This window comes from Lemur catta, chromosome 3 (assembly GCF_020740605.2).
Source record: "Lemur catta isolate mLemCat1 chromosome 3, mLemCat1.pri, whole genome shotgun sequence".
Classification (NCBI taxonomy): domain Eukaryota; kingdom Metazoa; phylum Chordata; class Mammalia; order Primates; family Lemuridae; genus Lemur; species Lemur catta.
The window spans coordinates 126,305,261-126,321,619 of record NC_059130.1 but is presented as its reverse complement, the minus strand read 5'-3'; the positions used below and the strand labels follow the sequence as shown (position 1 = coordinate 126,321,619).

Genomic DNA, 16,359 nt, shown 5'->3' with positions numbered 1-16,359 from the left:
CCTGAGCGCGCGGCCCGCCGGGGGGCGCCCGAGAGCGGACGGGGCGGGGCTGACGTCACGGGGACGCGCGGGGGGCGGTACGGGCGCGGGGGCGGAGCTGCGCACGCGCGCGGGGCTGCTGTCGCTGTCCGGTGGAGCTGCGCACGCGCGCGGGGCGGGACGGGACGGCCCTGTGATGTCGGCCCCGCTGGCTCCCGGTGCCCCCTGCCTTGCCCTGGCGCGGAGCCGCCCGGCCGGGCGCGCAGGATTCCCACCACCCACGTAGAGGCCGCGGTCCTGCGCGGGCCTGGGCCCTCGGGCCATGGACGGACCTGGGCGGTGGAGGGACCCACGAAGCCCCGCCCCCTGCGCGTGGCGCCCGCCGGAAGGGAGGTCGCCTGGGCCACGCCGCGGCCTGAATCCTTGGGGCCGGCGGCCGCGGACCGGTGTCGCTGGGCGGAGTTCGCGTCTGCCGCGCTCCCCTGGGACTCGGGGCTTGGGGGTCACATCGGCGGGCCGCGGGGGCACCGTGGGAAGTTGGGGACATTTGTGTCCGGGCCCCGAGCCGGGGACACTGGGTCATCTTGTGCCCCAACGGATGCGCCCAACTCGTGCGCTCTCTGCTTGGTCCCACAGACCACGTGAATACGAGTACATGCAGGTGTGTACGGAGGTGTCCAAGCACGGCAGCGGCTCAAGGTGTTGTGTCCCAGCAGTAAACCCAACGGCCCTGGGGCCCTCCGCAGGGCAAGGAGACCCGAGCAGCAGCCCTCAGGCTGCGAAGGGCCGGCCACTCGCTGCTCCCGCCCCCACTCCTGGAGGAAGAGCTGGGGCCACTAGAGCAAGTCCCAGGCTGCGAAAGTGAGGAGGCGAGGCTGTAGGATGGGGAGATGGGGTGGGTGACGCCCCTGTGAGTCGGCCCCAGCCCTGAGTGGAGGACCCAGGGGTGAGACGGAAGTCATCCCCGGCCAAGGGTCCTGACCTCATCCCTCTCAGCTCTGTTGGGGACTGCCAGCAGGAGTCTGCAGCACCCACTCGGCAACCCCTCTGCCAGTTCGTCTACCCACTTTCTCCTCTCGGGCCTTGGTTTCCCCAGAGGTCACCTGAGAAAGCCAGGCAGGGAGACCTTAGAGGGCTTTCTGCTGGGGCCGAGGGAAGGAGGATGACAGCCCCTGCCCTGAGAGCTCACCAGGCAGACCTGCATCCCCCAGGCCAGGCACAAACCAGAGGAGAAACTGGTACAGTTGCCCTCAGGTTCCCACCTGATGCTCAGCCCTAGTCAGAGAGAGACTGGCAGCCAGAATCCTGAAGCCAATCCCCTGGTGAGGTTACGCTGGAGCCCTGCCAGGAGGGGTGGGTTTGTGGTCAGAGCTTGAGCCCTTACAGGAAGGGCCATGTCCAGGACAGTGGGGCCAGAGGTCGTTGGACTGGGAGGGTGGTGCATCCTTCAGCAAGCCACGCCTCCCCAGAACAGCCTCCTGCCCCACCTTTGCTGCCATGGGGTCCTTGCGGGTGACCTCTACCCTCTCGTGCCCTCACTATCCTGGGAAGGTCTGGAGCATGGGGTCAGGGGTGAGGAAATGCTCCACTAAGCAGACCTGAGTCACTGGTCTGTGCAGCCAAGAGCCTTCCTGCCCTCCGTTGTTCCCCCACCTCCAAATCCGACCCCTCCTCTGTGCTGAGACCATGCAGCCTGACCAGCCAACAACTGAGCAGGAAAGGATTCCAGTGCCGGACCCCGTGGTGGCCTGGCCAGGACTGACTTGGAGCTGCCCTGCAGTCTGGGCACTTTCTGCCCAAGCCTCCCTCCTTCCCTGCCTTCTCAGCGTCAGGCCCACACCCCAATCTGAAGCGTTTTGCCCAGTCGGGTTTTCCCTTCCTCCCACCTGGTGCCTGCCTCCTAGAGGCCTGAACTAACACAGCTTTCCCTCTCTGTCCTCAGCCACCAGCACATTCCCCTCCCCCTTGTCCAAATAAACCCTCAGAAGATCTGCCCAGCACTTTGGGAGGCCAAGGTGGGAGGATTGCTTGACCCCAGGAGTTCAAGGCTGCAGTGAGCTGTGATGGCACCACTGCTCTCCGGTGTGAGCAATGGAGTGAGACCCATCTCTAAATAAATAAATAAAATTTTAAAAAAGAGGATGTGAAACTCCTTCACAACCAGGAGTATGCAACACAGAATTGGCTCAATGTTCCCTTCCCAAAACACTTGCCCCTGGGAGGACACAGACCCAGACTTTCCACTCAAGGGAAGGGGTGGTGACAGTGGAACTTCAGACGAAGGGTTTGCGGGTTCCCAGAGCCCAGACTCAGCCCCCTCCCTGGGAGGCAGTGGGAGATTCAGAGGCACACCTGGGGCTAAGTCTAAAAATCGATGTGGCCTTTATTGTGAAAGTAGCAATTCCACCAGCAGGAGCAAATGTGGGGTGTCAGGAGTGGCAGCACGGGCTACCCCGGAACTGTCTTCACCCCTTCCCCTGTCCTCAGCCGATACAGAAGCCAAATGCGGCCCCAGCCCCCAGCTCCAGCTCAGGAAGGAGCCAAGGGAAGGGTGTCAGGGTCAAAAGTCACATGGAGCCCAGTGACTGTCAGGACAGCTCTCGTGGAGAGCACAGCTGGAGCAGGAGTGGAAAGCAGAGAGGGCCATGGGGCAGCCCCCGGGGGTCCAAAGCAACACAGAGGAGCCTTAGCCTGGGTCCTGGTGTTCCCTGATCCTCAGGTCCCCATGCAGAGCAGAGCATGGCCTGGGGGCTCTGAGTAATGTACAGTGCAGTGGGGAGGGCTTGGGAGCTCAGTGGCAGCAGGCAGCTCCCCGGAGGAGTGGCGGTGGGGATGCCAGCCCTGAGGCTGACCCCAGCTCCCCACAGGCTGCCTGTTCTGACAGAGCCCCCTTCAAGAGTGTCTTCCTGCCCCAGCCCCTGGGGCCGTCACAGAGGCTGTGCAGCAGAGTCACTAGTGATCTGGGTGGGGCGGTGGCTGCACTGCCACAGAGTCCCTGGGAGAGGGATGTGGAGGTGGCCTCTGCGCCTGGCCAAGTTCCAGAAAAGCGGGACCAGCCGCTGGAAGGGGGCCAGGTGAGCTGCATGAGGGTCAGGAAATGTCCCCCGAGGTGGACAGACAGGAGTTGACAGAGCTGCTGGCCCAGCCAGAAGCCCGGGGTCACTTTATTTGCAGTATTCCTTCCTGAACTCTGGAAGCCAAGCGGACAGGCTGGCGTCTGTCCTCTGACTTCTCCCCAGTGGGAAGCTCAGGGCAGATGCTCCGCAGGACTTCCAGCAGCTTGGGAGCCACGGGGGTGGGGGGGGCTCCTGCCCATGTGGCGGGCTGGTGCCTGTCTTTGGGGGTCCTGGGAGGGGGCAGAATGGGATATGGCAGGGCTCTGGGGTGGGCTGGGGACGTGCCCCCCAGCCACTCACCTTTGTCTAAGTCGATGTTCTTGGCAGGCGGGGGGCTGTGTGCCAGCCCAGCCCTCTCCTTCAGGATGTTGTTTTTGAAATCTGGTGCAGGGAGAGCAGAGTCAGGTCTCCCCCACCAGAGATGTACCTCCCCAGACCAGGCCTGGGAGGCAGTCTGTGCCTCGGTGTCCCAGCCCCTCACCGAGCTGGATGTCCTCACTCCTGTAAGGAGCCTGGTCCCCTGTGGCCACAGCAAACTCCACCATGTTCAGGTCCTTCCTGGAGAGGGGGTGGTGGGTGGTTACAGTAGTGGGCGGGCAGCGACCGCTTCCCAGGAGGGTGGGGAGGGCCACTCACCCCCGGGGCTTCCCTGGCTTCTTGTCCGAGTATTCGTAACCTGGGCAAGGAGATTCAGATTGAGGGCGGTGTTGCCCGCTCCCCAGCTCCCCCTGCCCCAGGACCGCGTCTTGCGCCCCCGCTGCTCTCCGCGCAGGGTCAGGGCCGGGGGCTGGTCCGGGAGTGCTTCCTGGTTCCCAGCGGCCCCGGCCCGGTCCGCGGAGCCCGGCCCTCACGCACCTCGGCGGCGCCGGCGCGCGGCCAGCAGCGCCGTGGTCAGCAGCAGGATGAACAGCAGCAGGACGGCCAGCACGTAGCCCAGGTGCTGGAAGAAGTGGGCGTGGCTCTCGGGCACGATGACGTTGATGACGCTGCGGCCGCGCGCCAGCGTGGGGTCTGCGGGGGCGAAGCGAGGGCGCAGTCAGGGACCCTCCGCAGGGCGCCCCGACCCGTAGGCCAGGGACAAGGGACAAGCGGGTCGGAGCAGCCCCCGCCCGGGCGCCAGTCCGGCAGGTGAGGGCCAGGCCGGCTCCCGCTGAACACGCCTCCCGGGAAAGGCGCGCCCCCAGGCCCCGGGGCGGCCTCCCGCACCTGGGCGCGGGGCGCCGCCGTGGCTGGAGCCGTTGCCCGGCGAGTCCCCGGGAGGCGGCTGCGCGGCGGGCTCGGTGACTCGCAGGTGGAAGACGCGGCGCTCGTGCAGGCCGCAGTAGTGGTGGTGCAGGTGGCAGGAGTAGGTGCCCTCATCGGCGGGCTCCAGCGGGTCGATGCGGAGCGAGAAGTCGCCGCGCGCAAAGGCGTCCGTCTCCACCGCCACGCGGTCACGCAGGAACGGTGGCCCATAGGCGCGGCGCTCGCCCGACGCGTACAGGTCGAGCAGGCGGTCCGCGCGGTCGTGCGGCACCCCCGGCGGCTGCCGGTCCCAGTGCACCACCTGCTGCGCCTCCTCCAGGTGCCGGTCGGTCCACACGTGCGCGCGGTTCACGCAGGTCAGCAGCGCGGGCGCGCCGCGCCGCACCGACAGCACCTCCTTCTCGCCGTCCCAGTACGCGCGGGCGGCCCGGGCTGCGGAGGGGGCGCCGGTCAGCGGCCCGCGGGCCGGGCGGGGCGGGCGGGGCGGGCGGCGGGGGCGCACACTCACGGCTGTCGGTGACCTCGAGGCGGATGGCCAGGCTCTCGTAGAGGTGGCAGTAGTGGTGGTGCAGGTTGCACGTGTACAGCCCCTCGTCTGTCTCCTCCACCGCTGCGCGCCGGGAGAACACCGCGCGTGAGCGTCGCGGTCCCGCCCGCGCCCCCGGAGCCCCAGCCCCCGGGCCCCGGCCGGAGCCCCCGTACCGCGGATGAGCAGCGAGAAGTTGCCGTCGTGGAAGGCGGAGGGCGACAGCAGGAGGCGGCCGCGGTCGCGCGGCTCGTACACGCGCTGCTCGCCCACGCGCTGCTCGCCCGCCGAGTACATGTCCACCAGGCGGCGCGCGGGGCCGCCCGGGCCGCCGCTGAGGTCCCAGTGGACCACGCGCTGGCGGTCGTGCAGCCGGTCTTGGGTCCACACCATGCGCGGGCTCTGGCAGCGCAGCACCGCCACAGAGCCTGCTGCCCAGCTCACCCTGGACTCGGAAACCACGGAGCTGCCCGCGCTCGCGGGCCCCGAGGGCCCTGGTGGGACAGGGGGAGTCAGAGGGCAAGGGGTGGGACCCACGGGGACAGGCCCAGGGTGGGCCTGGCAAGATGGGAGGGCCCTGGTGTGGGAGGGAGCCCCGGGGGCAGGGTGGTCACCAACCTGCATACAGAAGAACAGCAGAGCCTGGAAGGGGGGGGAGACGGGCAGCTTCAGCCTCTGCACCCCATTCAGCCCCCTCCTGGGAACCCCCACCTGGCTCCCTCCCGTGGTCCTCGACCGTGTGGCTGCTGTGAGGCCTACCTAGCAGGTGGGGAGTGAGGCTGAGGCCAAGGACACAAGGTGGGGGGCCTGTCAAACAGGCCCCGCTCAGCCCTCACTGCCACCCTGCCTGGGCTGTGGGCACAGCGCCTGCCCTCTGGGAGTGGGGAAGCAGGGGTGAGAGGTGGGCCAGGACTGGACCCCCTACAGAAGTGTGTAGGTGTCCCCAGGGCCAGTGCTCAGGAATGGTGGCCATCACTGCAGCAGTCCACCCAGAGCACCAACACCTGGCACCCCGGGCTGGCTCTGGGGGCTCCACACACCCAGAGGCAGCCCGTGCACCTGTCTGTCCTCAGAGCACTGGGAGCCTCGCCCCACACCCAGGGCTCAGGGCGGGGCCTCTGCGGAGCCTCCCCAGGCAGGGGCCTGAAGCACAGCAAGGCTGGACGTGGGGAGTGACCCCTGCCCACCCCAGTGGCCCTTGTTCCTGATGAATTCTTAAAATTCTAGGTTGCCTCAGCTTCTGTTTTCACCATAAGTTGGGCTTTCTCTCGCAGAAGCAGGGCTGTCACCGGACAGTTTCCAGTTCTACACCCCCACCCCCAGCTCTGCAACTGGGGCTGCTCCAGACACCTGCCTTCTGCAGCCGCTCCCTGGGGACACCTCCCTCGGGGACAGCTGGCTGCAGCCACATGGGCTGGACAGACCTGCTGCAGTGGCCCCTTGGTCACAGTGGGGCCCCACTGAGCCCGAGCTTGATGCTTTAGACCCACCAATTAGAGCTCCCTCAGGAAGCCTGTTTGGGTAACACCCTGGACCAATGCAGGGTTGGCCCACGGGTCCCCCTCACTCTCCATGGCTCGTCCAGGTGTGCCGTGCACCCCCAGGGCCTGCTGTAAAGTCCTTATTGCCGCCGTGTGCTCTTCTAGCCACTGCAGGGCCCTGCCGTCCTAAAGGCCCTACATGGAAAGGCTGCTCCAGAGATGTGGCTGAGTGCCTGGGAGCTTCCCGGAGGAATGTGCTGGGTCAGCAGGCCAGCCTGGGGCGGGCTCAGGGGGCCTGGGAGGAGGACCCTGCAAGCCCCAGAGTTCTAAGGCCCCCTCAAGTCCCAAGCCCACTCCCCTCCCTGTGACTGGGAGATGCACAGAACTGAGGGGCTTCCCTCGAGCCCCAGTGGGGATGGGGACCCCAGGAGGCGCCCCACTGCTTCAGCCCCCCACCCCCGACCCTTCTTGGCCTCTGGGCTCAGGCACCCTGGGAGGGGAAGTCTGGCTGAGGTCTGAGGACTTCACACCCTCCTGGGCCAGCAGCTCCCTCCGAGTCCCCCACCCCCATCTCCGTCCCTGCTGGGGCTGTCCCACACCTCCTGGCCCAAGCTTGACAAGACACAAATTCGCTCAGACCCCCTGGCCGTCCTGCGCCCAGGCACTCACTCTGCAGAAGCACAAGTTTCCACAGCAGGACGCGGGACGGCAGCTCCATGGCCCCAGCCCAGCCCCGGCGGCTTTGTCTCACTCCGGCTCTAACTCTCCAGAAAAACAGCCGGACCCCCTCCCCCTCCTGAGCACCCGCTATGACATCACGGAGCCCTGGGCTGTCGACATGCTGTGGCCCGCCCCCTCTGGCTCCACAGGGCCCCGGGCCTCCCCAGCTTTGGCTGTCTTGGCGGGAGGGCAGCACTGCCCCAGACGGTGGGAGGAGAGGCCCAGCCCCTCGAGGCAGGTCCTGGGGAGGGGCAAGAGGGCCTGAGGGTGCAGACCCCTGATGGCCTGTGGGCGTGTCTGTGACATCTGGGACCCTTCCTGGGTGCTTCGGGGCTGGGGTTCTAGGGAGAGCGGCTTCCTGGCCCCCACGTCTGGCATTTCCCACGTGAGCCCCTGGCCGCCCCGAGGGGCAGGGTCCTCTCCCATCTGCCTGCTCCAGCCCAGCAGAAAGGCAGCTGCCTCCCCCTCGGCACCCCCCTCCCACGTCTCTGCAGGCCCGGAGGCTCTTCCGGCTCTGACCCTTGGCTGGGGACGACCTGGCGCGCCTTCCTCTCTGGGGGCATCTGTGGTGGGCTCCTCAGGACAGCATGACAGGCACTGCTGCCCAGTCACCATTATGATCCAAAGGAGTCAGCCAGGGAGATGGGGGACACTGACTCGGGGAGCCTGGGGTGAGCAGACCTCCCCTCTCCTGGCCCAGCCACCCGGGGGCTGCCCACAGGGGTATCCCTGAAACTAGACCCCGGTCACAGTGCTCCTGGGAGACCCCCCTCTGCCCAGACCTTGCCTCCCCAGACCCCCACCTACCCAGGCCCCCACCTGGCCAGACCCCACCTGGCCAGGCCCCACCTGCCCAGACCTCACCTACCCAGGCCCCCACCTGGCCAGGCCCCACCTGCCCAGACCTTACCCACTGAGGCCCCCACCTGCCCAGACCCCATCGGCCCAGGCCACCACCTGCCCAGACCCCACCTGGCCAGCCCTCACCTACCCAGGCCCCCACCTGCCCAGGGCTCACCTACCCAGGCCCCCACCTGCCCAGGCCCCACCTGCCTAGACCCCAACCTACCCAGGCCCCCACCTGCCCAGACCGCACCTGCCCAGGGCCCTGCCTACCCAGACCCGGGTCACAGTGCTCCTGGGAGACCCTCACCCAGGAGGAAGTGGTGAGTGCCCCCCCCACCCCGAGAGAAGGCACAAATTTGAAACTCTGGGAAAACTTACAAAGTCACATAAACAATGTAAAATAACAGAGCACGCACTGTACCAAACCCACTCCTTCTAGTTAAGCAAACCTCAAAAAAAAAAAAAAAATTTCAAACAACCACAAAAAACCGTCGGAGCATAGTTTGGACCGCCCATTTGGCCGGAGCCGTCTGCACAGGCCCAGTCCCTGGTGGGCGGGGGTCTCACCCTGAGCCCTGCACTGTCCCCAAGTCCTCCTGGGGGCCAGCCCAGCAGACTCGGGGTCTCCAGACACGGGAGGAGGCCTCGCTAGGAGAGGACACAGCCCCACCCTGTGGACCCGTGTCCTCGGCAGGGCCCAGGCCCGGGGCAGCCCCTTTTCCAAGCTGGAATCAAGGCTCAAACTTCACCCCCCCCCAGCTCCTCCCTGGGCCTTTCATTCTGGAAAAACAAGCCCCACCTGGCCAGCCTCAAGGCCTGGCCTCTGCTGGCCTCGCCTCCTGTTTTTCCAACTGGTTTCTATTAGCGCTGGCGGCCGCCCTCCCGCCAGCCTTGTCTGTCTGTCTCCACCTCTGCCTCCCTCTGTCCTGGATCCACTCTCCCTGAGGAGGGAGGGTGTCCAGGCGGTGCTGGGGGCAGTCAGGGACAGAGCCCGCTCCTGGTGCAGGGCGGGGCAGTGGGCAGCTCCATTCCTGAGCCAGAAGGAGACTGAGGCACCTGAACCCCCTGCAGGGCCTTCTGCTCGGGCAGGTTCCCTGGCCTCAGGCCCTGCTTGCGGGAGTCCAGTGGGACCCTCAGGCCGCAGACCCAGCCAGCCCTGGTGCAGGCCACAGGGCCCAGTGCCCAAGTCTGAGTGGACCTGACCTGTGTGAGAGCCATTTGGCGGGCAGCTGACTCCCTCGGGCCCGGGCTGAGGCCGCACAGAGGCCGTGGAGGCCGCACCCTCCCTCCCCGCTCGTCCTGCTCTGTCAGCCTGAGGCTGGTCGGGTCCAGATGAGCGGCCCCCGTCCCCAGCAGGAAACAGCCACAGGACAAGAGCTGGGCTGCCAACCAGGCCACCTGCCCCTCCCGTGGCCAGGCCTGAGCCCCTGCTGCCCTGCCTGGGCTGGGACTGTGGAGTCCCCGCGAGCCCGAGGCCTGCTCACTGTGCCGTGACCATGTGACCTTGTGTCCCAGCCCTGCTACCATTTTTGTCCCTCCAGAAAGAGGACAGAGCAGGACAAAACAAAGCCACTGACATCACCATGCTCTGGCCAAGACCCCAACCAGACCAGGGCCCGGGACCTTCCTGGCCTCCTCCTAGGGGTGTGGCTGAGGGGGGAGGGGGGCAGTGGGGCGGGAGGGAGATGGGCCGGGTGGAGCTGAGCCAGCCCGCTGGGCTCGGAGCCTGAGGGTCGGATGTTGGCTCCAGCTCCCGGTGACTTGGACATTCCAGGCAGCCCGGCTCATAGGAAGAAAAACCACAGGCACTCAGAGATACGGCCAGCCCCAGCCACACGCCCACACGGCACGAACACACACACGCACACACACGGCACAGACACACACACAGGGACACACACACACACATGTCACACAGTTACTCATCCATGAAGATGCTCGTTGGTTCATCATTCAGCACACAGTTACTGAGCACTTGCTGTATGCAGGCACATCCCAGCAGTGGGACTTCCATGCCACGCCAGCCCTGCAGTCCCTCCCTCGGAGACAGAGCACAGGCCTGGCGCTCACAGACGGCCATAAGTACTGCCGGAGGATCAAGCGGGCCGGGGGCTTACTCGGAAGGGCCTCCCGCCAAGGACCTGGGCTGCTGCCTCCTGGGCAGATGGGGCCCTGGTCTGCTGACGTGGGAAGATGCTGAGGTGGCTGGTTTACATGTGTGAGATTTACACGCACATTCCAGGAAAGCGACCCCTATAAAGCCCATGTGGTAGCAGAACTCTAAGATGGGCCCCAAGACCCCTGCAGTTCCCTCCCACCGGCAATTAGGTCCCGCCCTGGCTGCAGAGCCTCCGCCACAGCCTGCTGCAGTGAGCCGCTCCCCCTGGCCTCCAGGGGCGGCCACCAAGAGGCCTGCCGAGCTGTGACACGGCCTCCCGGGTGGGCCACAGGGCAAGAACCCGAAGGCAGCCCTGGGACAGCCAAGGAGACACTGGCCTCAGTCCCACAGCTGCAAGGAGCTGCGCCGAGACTGCAGCCTCGGAGAGCACAGCCCAGACATGCGATTTACGCCTGGCAGCCCCTGAGCCGAGACCCAGCAAGCCGGGGCGGTGACGTGCTGCCCACTGGGTGGAGATTTGTTACGCAGCAGGAGAAAACTGACCGACTGTCTCTCAGAGCAAAAGCAAGTCAGAGATTTGCAAAGACGAAATCGCAAGTTCCACAAGGAAAAGCGCGGGGCCCCCGGGTCTGCTCAGGTTTCATCAGGGCATGTTGGCCCATCACACCCCGAAGCTGAGGCCAGACGTGGGGCTGCCCCACAGACCGCAGCACCCGCCCTCCCGTCCTCACTCCAACCAGGCCCTGGGCGCGGTCCTTGCACGTGTGTTGGTCCTTCTTCTGATGGTCCCGATGGTATGTTGCCATTTGTCACCCGCAGGACCTGGACGTGCCCTGAGGACCTGGGTGTGCCCCGGGGCTGTCACCCTGAGGGCTGTCACCCAGCCGGTGAGGAACCACAAGTGAGATGACCATCAAGACAGGGACTGAAGGCCGGGCGCAGTGGCTCACGCCTGTAACCCTAGCACTCTGGGAGGCCGAGGCAGGAGGACCGCTTGAGGTCCAGAGTTCAAGATCAGGCTGAGCAAAAGCAAGACCTGTCTCTACTAAAAACAGAAAAATTAGCCAGGTGTGGTGGCACAAACCTGTAGTCCCAGCTACTCGGGAGGCTGAGGCAGGAGGATGCTTGGGCCCAGGAGTTTGAGGTTGCTGTGAGCTTTGATGACGCCACGGCACCCTACCCAGGGTGACAGAGCAAGAATCTGTCTCAAAAAAAAAAAAAATCCTTTAACAAGAGTTTCAGAAAGGAAGAAGAAATAGAAGGGAGGAAATCACAATAAAATAACCCAAGAAAATGGCCCAGAAAAGAAGTTGCGAGTCTCCAGGCTGAATAGGGCCACTGTAGGGTGAAAACAGATCTGCTCTGTTTGGCGTCCACAGTATATGAGTGTGGATTTTCAAAACAGTCACTGAAAAAGAAGCCCCAGTAGAGGGAAAAAAATTGTCATTTACAAAGACTCAGGACTCAAAATCGGTTTAATTTTGTCAACATCAACCCTGGGTGCTGGCCAACGAGAGAGCACTGTCTGTGAAAGCTGCAGGGACGATTTCCAGCCCTGTCCCCAGCAAACACAGCCAAGCAACAGCACACGGGGGATGTGTTCAGGTCCACGAGGTTTCAGAAACTGCCTCTCACACTCTGCCCCAGAAGCAGTGGGGGGTGTGTGTGCCACAGGAGAAAGACGGAAGATCAGGGATGCGGGAGGCAGGAGACAGGGCTGAGCGAACTCCCTGCAGGCACGAGGCCAGATCCCAGGGGGACAGCTGTGCCTGGACGCAGTGGCCCAGCCCGGCCGGACCAAGTCCTGGGGAGACTTCAGCAAAGAGATGAAATCCTGGAACCTCGGATGCGTCTGGGAGTTGAGCAGAGAACTCGGTGATGAAATTGTGATGAAGCTGTAGAAAATTAAGCATGTGAAAAAAGAAAAATAAGACGATTACTGACTGCAGGGAAAACAGAAACTCACACAGGGAAGGAAAAGCAATCACAGCCCATCACATGGCTCTGCCTGTAATGGCACTTACAGGCCACAGTCACATAAACACAGACGGTTTGTATGCTGCAGCTGACGGTGCCACTGTGTTGCGAGGATGGGAGCAATAGGGCGCAGGTGTGAGGTGGGGACTAGAGCGTGGCGGGAAACCAGTGGATGACACCTACGAAACTACATGTAGCAATGTGAATATTAACTTCTGAGCAGTGTTTTTCAAATAGCATCACATTATACCCCATGAGTGAGTATGAATTCAATTCAGTGGATCATGAACTGTGTTTATTTTTTTTTGACACAGGGTCTTACTCTGTTGCCTAGGCTGGAGTGCAGTGGCATCATCACAGCTCACTGCAGCCTCAAACTCCTGGGCTCAGGGAATCCTTCTGTCTCTGCCTCCCAAAGTGCTAGGATTACAGGTGTGGGCCATGAATAACATTTATGTATGTATGTATTTTATTTAGACAGAGTCTCACTGTGTCACCCTGGCTAAAGTGCAGTGGCATGATCATAGTTCACAGCAACCTCAAACTCCTGGGCTCAAGCAATCCTCCTGCCTCAACCTCCCGAGTAGCTGGGACTACAGGCAGTGCCACCATGCCCAGCTAAGTTTTCCATTTTTAGTAAAGACGGGGTCCCACTCTTGCTCAGGCTGGTCTTGAACTCCTGCCCTCAAATGATCCTCCCGCCTGAGCCTCCCAGAGTGCTGGGATTACAGCCGTGAGCCACCATGCCTGGCTAACATCTTGAAATGAAATAGACGATAGAATATTCCTGCGTTAGAGGTATGGTTTTGTACAATTTTGTCTCAGTTGTGGGCATCAGGTAGTGATGTAAAAATGCATTTCTTATTTTGAGTCTTGGTCAAAAAAGTTTGAAAGCCACCAACTTAAATGTGGCAGCTGGGCGCCAGATCCTGAGTCACGGCTTCTCAGCACCTTACTGTCTGCACTCGAGGCCCCACCATAGAGCAGGGACACTTACAGATCTGCTGGGAACGAGATGGTTCCTGTAAAGAGCTTGGCACAATGCCTATGGTAGAAGGAATCCACTCCATGGGTGTCATTATGATTATTCCTTTATTCCGTGACATGTCTCCCACGTACACTTTCTCTCCCAGCTACTGCAGGACACTCTCCGGGAAAGCGGGGAGCAAGCCACGCAAGAGAACACGGCGTCTCCGAAACAGGTCAGCCGAGGAGGCAAAGGGAGCCCCTGGGAAGACCCTGCGGCAACTGAGGGCCGGCCAGGGCCGCGCAGGCCAGGCTGCGGGGGGGCGGCCTAGGTGGGAGCAGAAGTGCCGGAGCAGGACTGGACTGAGACTCTCAGTGCTTGGTCAACAAGTTTGGGCAGAATTGGGGATAGTGAGGTCGAAAACTGTACCAAACAAAAAACGAAATGGGAAAACAGTCAAGGAAACAGTCTTGCTGAGCTGCGAGGCCGTGGACGCCCTCTGGAGCACCCAGGGTCAGCGCGGGGCCGTGGCAGCGACGTAGGACTCCCCGACAGCAAAGCCTCAGCGGCTGGCTCTGGTCCCAGCCACTTGGTGGCTGTGACCCCCCGGGGTGGCCCACACCTCGGGACTCAGTTTCCTCATCCACAAAGGGCCCGGTGGCGCCTGCCGGGGTGAGCCCACAGGGCTGGGTCTGTGGTGGGGGCTTGCCCCTCTCTGGGCCCCAACAATAGCTCTCCGGGTCTGTACCCCCAGGCCCACACTGGGGGCCACGCCGTCCTGCCAGTGGAAGGCGGGTCCCAAACAAGGTGGACAGGTGCCTCGGGCTCTAGAGCTGGCAGCATCCTTCCTGGGAAGCACAGGAGCCCCGGTTCAGCCCAGGGAGCCGACTCGTTTCTCCCAGGCTCACTCCACACTAAGGGTCTCCCCGTGCCCCTCGGGCAGCGGGGAGCACAGCGCACGTGAGGCTCTGGCCTTACGTGGCACACACGCGTGCGTCTGAGGCGAGCAGGGCCCTGGCTGGAGCGCCTGGAGCAGGATCTGGGGCTCCTGAGCTAGCAGTGAGCTCTGAAGCCACAGCACCGGGCTGGTCAGGACCCAGGACCCAGGCCCAGTCTCAGCAGAACCCCCAGGAGACAATGGCACCACACGGGTGCAGCCGCCAGGAGAGGAGGTGGGGGGATGCCTGGGGATGAGCTCGCTGACATGCCCCACTGCCTTGGCAGCTGTCGAAACCGACCACTGGGCCCAAGAGGCAGGGTCCAGAGCACGCGTCCAAACCCAGCGCCACCGGCTCTGTCCCTGGCTGGGGCCTCCCCTGGCTGGAACCCAAGCCCTGACCACTGCTAGGACAAGCTGGGGTGAGGGGCAGGTCGCAGGCCAGACCACAGCACACAGGCAGCTCGGCAGCCCCCCACCCACTTCTGCCCTCTCGCCCAGGGGCCGCCCCAGCCCTGGACTGAGAAACAGGGAGAAGGGGCTGCAGGTCCCACAGGCTGGGGGGACAGGGTGGAGGTTCCACAGGGAAGAGGGGAGAGACAGCCTCTTGTGGCCTGGGAAGAGCCACAGAGATAAAAATAAAACCCCAAAATTGCTTCCCAAGGTTGTGGTTGGGGACAAAGTCTTCTAAGCCACAGGCATGGTAAGCTCTGCAACCCAGGAGGGTCCAGGCCCTGCAGGAGAGGCACAGGGTGCAGCAGCTCAGGCACTGCCTCAACGGGATGGTGACATCTGGGACTGAGGGCCCCACGGCGGGGGCGTCCCTGACCTCCACCCACCACTGTCAGTAGCACCCCCCATTGTGACAGCTGAGGGCCTAAGAACCGCGGCTGTGGAAGAACCCTGAGGCCGAACGGCTGGAGCCCCTGGCCGGCCTGCCACCTTCACACACCCGAAGGCCAGCCCCCACGAGGGGTGGAGGAGGTCGGGGTGACTGCCCGGTGCCACACGTGCTGTCTGGGTGCTGCACCCCGCACAGGCCACCCAGACAGCTCAACTGAGCACCCCACTTCTCTCCCACCCTGGCCTGGGGGCCTCTATCCCACTCACAGCTGGGGAAACCGAGACCGGGGGGGATGCCTGTGACCCCAGCTGGGGGCCTGCAAGGAGCTTCCCTGTGTCCCGGTTCTCAGCCTGGCCCGTGGGGGGTGGAGCGGCTGCCAGGACCAGGCTGCTGCCCCCTCGTGGTGCCCAGGGGGAGCACAGCCACACCCAGCACAGTCTCCGGACCCCTCCAGGCCCTGGCAGCCTCACCGGCTCAGGGCCCACTGCACACAGCCCCTGTGAGGCCACATCCACCCAAGGACAGGGACCTGGACAGGGCCCAGCTGTCTAGGATCCGTTTCCCTCGCTGATTGGCACGTGCAGGGCCTGGACCCACCGGGCTCCTTGGAACAACCTGTGTTATCAATAAGTCTTCTCTGCTCTAGAAATTGCTGGTTGGCCAGGTGCTGTAGCTCACGCCTGTAATCCCAGCACTTTGGAAGGCAGAGGCAGGAGGATTGCTTGAGTCCAGGAGTTTGAGACCAGCATGGGAAACACAGAGAGACCCCATCTCTACAAAACTTAAAAATTAGCCAGGCATGGTGACACACACCTGTGATCCCAACTACTCAGGAGACCAAGGCAGGAGGATCCCCTGAGCCCAGGAGTTTGTGGCTGCAGTGAGCTGTGATCACACCACTGCACTCCACCCTGGGCAACGGAGCGAGACCCACTTTAAAATTAAAAAAGGAAAAAAAAAAGCTCTCCTGGGCCCCTGGTGAGGCAGCACAACCCTGACATGGTGGGTGACAGCAGGTCTCCACTTGACGACCTGGGGAAGACGCACGGGTTTTCCTCTCCGGTAACTTGGCTGTTGGGGAGCAGGGCGGATGAGAACAGGCCAGGACAGGATGCCTGTGCCCCGCCCGGCTCCCCAGCCCCCCATGCCTTGATGCAGAAGCCCAGAGACCCCTCCAGACCCTCTGATGTTAGGGTAATGCATTCCTCCCCACCCAGAGAGCAACCTGGAATCACCGTAAATGCTGCTCCTTCCTCAGCCAGCCCCAACCCTGAACTTTCCAAAGCACCCCCTCTGGGCCATCCCATCCCAATTAGCCCCACCCCCACTCAAGACCCCAGAGGTGGCAGATGCTGAGGAGCCAACAGCAGGCCAGGAGGCCGACGCACCTGGGACAGCTGGCAGCCACACCAGCACCCTGGCCCCCACAACTGGATATGACTGTCCTAGCCGAGCATGACGGCTCAGGGGACCACCGGAGACCCAGGTCCATGAAGCCTGCAGGGTGCCATCCACCATCTCTAGGGGCACAGGGTCCGCCTGAACCCCTACTCGTAAAATATGACCCAGGCACACCCCACTGCAGCTTGGGCCCTCCCCAGC

The 16,359-nt window shown here is 63.5% G+C and overlaps 2 protein-coding genes across 3 annotated transcripts; one reads left to right on the top strand and one right to left on the bottom strand.

The window, feature by feature from the left end:
• Positions 1–145: 145 nt before the first annotated feature.
• On the top strand, positions 146–2,118 carry LOC123636018. Its single transcript, XM_045548775.1, has 2 exons — positions 146–840; positions 1,922–2,118. Exons 1-2 carry the CDS (start codon positions 302–304, stop codon positions 2,034–2,036), a joined length of 654 nt encoding a protein of 217 aa, XP_045404731.1. The 5' UTR covers positions 146–301; the 3' UTR covers positions 2,037–2,118.
• Positions 2,119–2,338: 220 nt separating this feature from the next.
• MXRA8 (matrix remodeling associated 8) lies at positions 2,339–7,287 on the bottom strand. 2 transcript variants are annotated; one of them, XM_045548774.1, is made up of 10 exons: positions 7,017–7,282; positions 5,485–5,508; positions 5,043–5,360; positions 4,849–4,950; positions 4,302–4,772; positions 3,951–4,106; positions 3,732–3,771; positions 3,577–3,653; positions 3,396–3,476; positions 2,339–3,169 (listed from the first exon to the last, which is right to left on the bottom strand). In XM_045548774.1, the coding sequence occupies exons 1-10, from the start codon at positions 7,063–7,065 to the stop codon at positions 3,144–3,146; spliced, it is 1,344 nt and encodes a 447-aa protein (XP_045404730.1). In that variant the 5' UTR covers positions 7,066–7,282; the 3' UTR covers positions 2,339–3,143. The 2 variants fall into 2 exon arrangements, with proteins under 2 accessions (XP_045404730.1, XP_045404729.1); XM_045548773.1 differs by having other exon boundaries at positions 2,339–3,476; positions 7,017–7,287.
• Positions 7,288–16,359: the final 9,072 nt, after the last annotated feature.

What these genes read in the sequence shown, in the direction of transcription:
- MXRA8 (XM_045548773.1), bottom strand. Translation starts at nt 7,065, where the DNA reads ATGGAGCTGCCGTCCCGCGTCCTGCTGTGGAAACTTGTGCTTCTGCAG. An exon ending in CTTCTCGCTGCTCATCCGCG is followed by an intron (nt 4,951 to 5,042) that starts GTACGGGGGCTC and finishes CCCGGCGCGCAG; the next exon opens with CGGTGGAGGAGACAGACGAG. An exon ending in CGCGCGCCGGCGCCGCCGAG is followed by an intron (nt 3,772 to 3,950) that starts GTGCGTGAGGGC and finishes CTCCTTGCCCAG; the next exon opens with GTTACGAATACTCGGACAAG.
- LOC123636018 (XM_045548775.1), top strand. Translation starts at nt 302, where the DNA reads ATGGACGGACCTGGGCGGTGGAGGGACCCACGAAGCCCCGCCCCCTGC. An exon ending in GCAAGTCCCAGGCTGCGAAA is followed by an intron (nt 841 to 1,921) that starts GTGAGGAGGCGA and finishes CTCTGTCCTCAG; the next exon opens with CCACCAGCACATTCCCCTCC.